Source organism: Canis lupus, chromosome 10 (genome assembly GCF_048164855.1).
Source record: "Canis lupus baileyi chromosome 10, mCanLup2.hap1, whole genome shotgun sequence".
NCBI classification, from domain to species: Eukaryota; Metazoa; Chordata; class Mammalia; order Carnivora; family Canidae; genus Canis; species Canis lupus.
Genome location: NC_132847.1, coordinates 1,202,292 through 1,205,212, shown reverse-complemented (window position 1 = coordinate 1,205,212; position 2,921 = coordinate 1,202,292). Strand labels below are relative to the sequence as shown.

The following is a 2,921-nucleotide window of genomic DNA, read 5'->3' as shown; positions in this document are numbered from 1 at the left end:
ACCTGAGATATTTCTTACTAGATCACTCACCCTTAGAGGAAGGATCTCCATAGTGAACTAGTACATTCAGGTCAAGAACAGTGCTCCTGCAATTGAAAGAGGAGTCTTTCTGAAGACTGAAAATGAAAATTTCAGTCTTATATCACTTCATCATGTATTATTCAGTCACCACATATGTATTGAGGTTATACTATGACCTAGGAAACCATTCTAGAATCTGCCAATTTCACTGTGAATAATAAATGGTGCCTATGTTCCAGTGGGATGAGACAGACCATAAAAGTAGAGAAATGTAAGCAATGTGTGTTAAATGGTGTAAGTGCTATGGGAAAAAACAAGAGCAAGGAAAGGCTTGTGAGTGCAAGACAGTTTTTTTTTCAAGACAGTTTTAGTCTTAATATGACCTTCACAGAAGTCATCTCTATGGAGGTAGACATTTGAGTAAATATCTGAAGCAGGTGAGAGAAGTCTGGGGAGAGAACATTCCAAAGAGAAATAAACAACAAAATCCCAAAGGTGGGAGTGTATCCAGTTTGTCCAAGAAAACTCAAGGAAGCACAGTGAGCAAAGGGGGGCATGGTAGGAGATGAGGTTGGAGGTACTGGTGTGTGTGTGTGTGTGTGTGTGTGTGTGTGTGTGATATACATAGAGCCTTGCCACTGCAAGGAATCATTTTTATTTGGAGTAATTTTAGTAGACATGGACATACTATCAGCAAGAGAGTTATATCATGTGACATATTTTTAAAGATTCATTTAAATTGCTACAAGAATAGACTCAAAAGATTTAAGGACAGAAGCCAGAAAACTGGGAAAGAGCCTATAATAATCCACCTGAGACAGGATAGTGGCTTGGACCAGGGCACTTGCAATGGGGATGATGGGAATCAATTGGATTCTGAGTATTCTGAATGTAGAACCAAAAGGCTTTTCTGGTGGTCTAGATCTAGGGAACTAAAGACATAGAAAAATTTTAAATGATTCCAAGATGTTAGGCCTGAACAAAATAAGAACATCTCAAGTCTCTGTTAATTTCCCTTATTGTTAACACATGTAAATTATCTCTTGGACATGAAATAGCCCCACTCCTATTGGAGATAGTTTCTTGAGTCTGGATAATCCCAGCTAAAAAGAATCATGCCATATAAGGAAAACCAATATTTTCCTGCTAAAGGAGGATTGCCCAATCCTATGACACATAAAATAATTCGGTTCCTATTATTTTTTATATGAACATATGCAAATATAGATATGTAGCCCAATTCTATGATCTAGCAAATAGCCTATAATCCATGTCACAGGAACATGAAAGAGCACTCTCTTTTATGTACCAAAGCACATGTTGTTCAGCTGTGATGAATTACAAAAGATACAACTGACTGAAGAAGAAGTCAGAGATAAATAAAGACATGCCATTCAATCTCAGAATTTCTCTATTCATGTTCTCAGGTGACGGTGAACAACTGGGCCATGGAGATATGGTTGAACCGAACATCTATAGATGGCTTCATCCTCTTGGGCATCTTTTCCCATAGCCAGACTGATCTTGTCCTATTCTCTGTGGTTATGGTGGTCTTCACAGTGGCCCTCTGTGGGAATGTTCTCCTCCTCTTCCTCATCTACATAGATCCTCGGCTTCACACACCCATGTATTTCTTCCTCAGTCAGCTCTCTCTCATGGACCTCATGTTGGTCTGTGCAAATGTGCCAAAGATGGCAGTCAACTTCCTGTCTGGCAGGAAGTCCATCTCCTTTGTGGGTTGTGGCATACAAATTGGCTTTTTTGTCTCTCTTGTGGGATCTGAGGGGCTCTTGCTGGGACTCATGGCTTATGATCGCTATGTGGCCATTAGCCACCCACTTCACTATCCTATCCTCATGAGTCAGAAGGTCTGTCTCAAGTTTGCTGGGAGTTCCTGGGCCTTTGGGATACTAGATGGAATTATCCAGATGGTGGCAGCCATGAGCTTACCTTACTGTGGCTCAAGGATTGTGGATCATTTCTTCTGTGAGGTGCCAGCTTTATTAAAACTGGCCTGTACAGACACATCCCTTTTTGACACTCTGCTCTTTGCTTGCTGTGTCTTTATGCTGCTTCTTCCCTTCTCCATTATTGTGGCCTCCTATGCCCATATCCTGAGGGCTGTGCTCCACATGTGCTCTGCTCAGGCCCGTAAAAAGGCCCTGGCCACCTGTTCCTCCCACCTGACAGCTGTCTCCCTCTTCTATGGGGCAGCCATGTTCATCTACCTGAGGCCTCGGCGCTACCGGGCCCCTAGTCATGACAAGGCGGTCTCTATCTTCTACACAGTCCTTACTCCTATGCTCAACCCCCTCATTTATAGCTTAAGAAACCAAGAAGTGATGGGGGCCCTGAGGAAGGGGCTGGATCATTGCAGGATTGGCAGCCAGCACTGAGCACAATGGCACCTGGTGCTTGGTGTTGCCACTACTTGGTTGCATTACATTGGTAAGTCACTCACTCTGTTTGTTTCCTCAATAAAACAGAATCATGGGCAGCCTGGGTGGCTCAGCGGTTTGGCACTGCCTTTGGCCCAGGTTGTGATCCTGGAGGCCTGGGATCAAGTCCAACGTCGGGCTTCCTGCATGGAGCCTGCTTCTTCCTCTGCCTATGTCTCTGCCTCTCTCTCTCACTCTGTGTCTCTCATGAATGAATAAATAAAATCTTTAAAAAAGAGAGAATCATGACACCTGCACTACCTCATAGGGATCACGACATGTAAATCTAAAGTATCGCGAAGAAGCAAGGCATAGATATTACTGTCATTATTAATAATTTTGAAAGTTTTAAATTAAATTTACCTATTTCTTAAATCTTTTTGGTTATAACTTGTTTTATTGCCGGGCACTGTAATTGAATATTTAGCCTAACAAATATGGACAATTTAAGTGGAAACTTCC

At 42.3% G+C, this 2,921-nt stretch overlaps 1 protein-coding gene across 1 annotated transcript; it reads left to right on the top strand.

The window, feature by feature from the left end:
• Nucleotides 1-1,371: 1,371 nt before the first annotated feature.
• On the top strand, nt 1,372-2,417 carry LOC140640836 (olfactory receptor 2V1). Its single transcript, XM_072840276.1, has one exon. It carries the CDS (start codon nt 1,470-1,472, stop codon nt 2,415-2,417), a length of 948 nt encoding a protein of 315 aa, XP_072696377.1. The 5' UTR covers nt 1,372-1,469.
• The last annotated feature ends 504 nt before the right edge of the window (nt 2,418-2,921 follow it).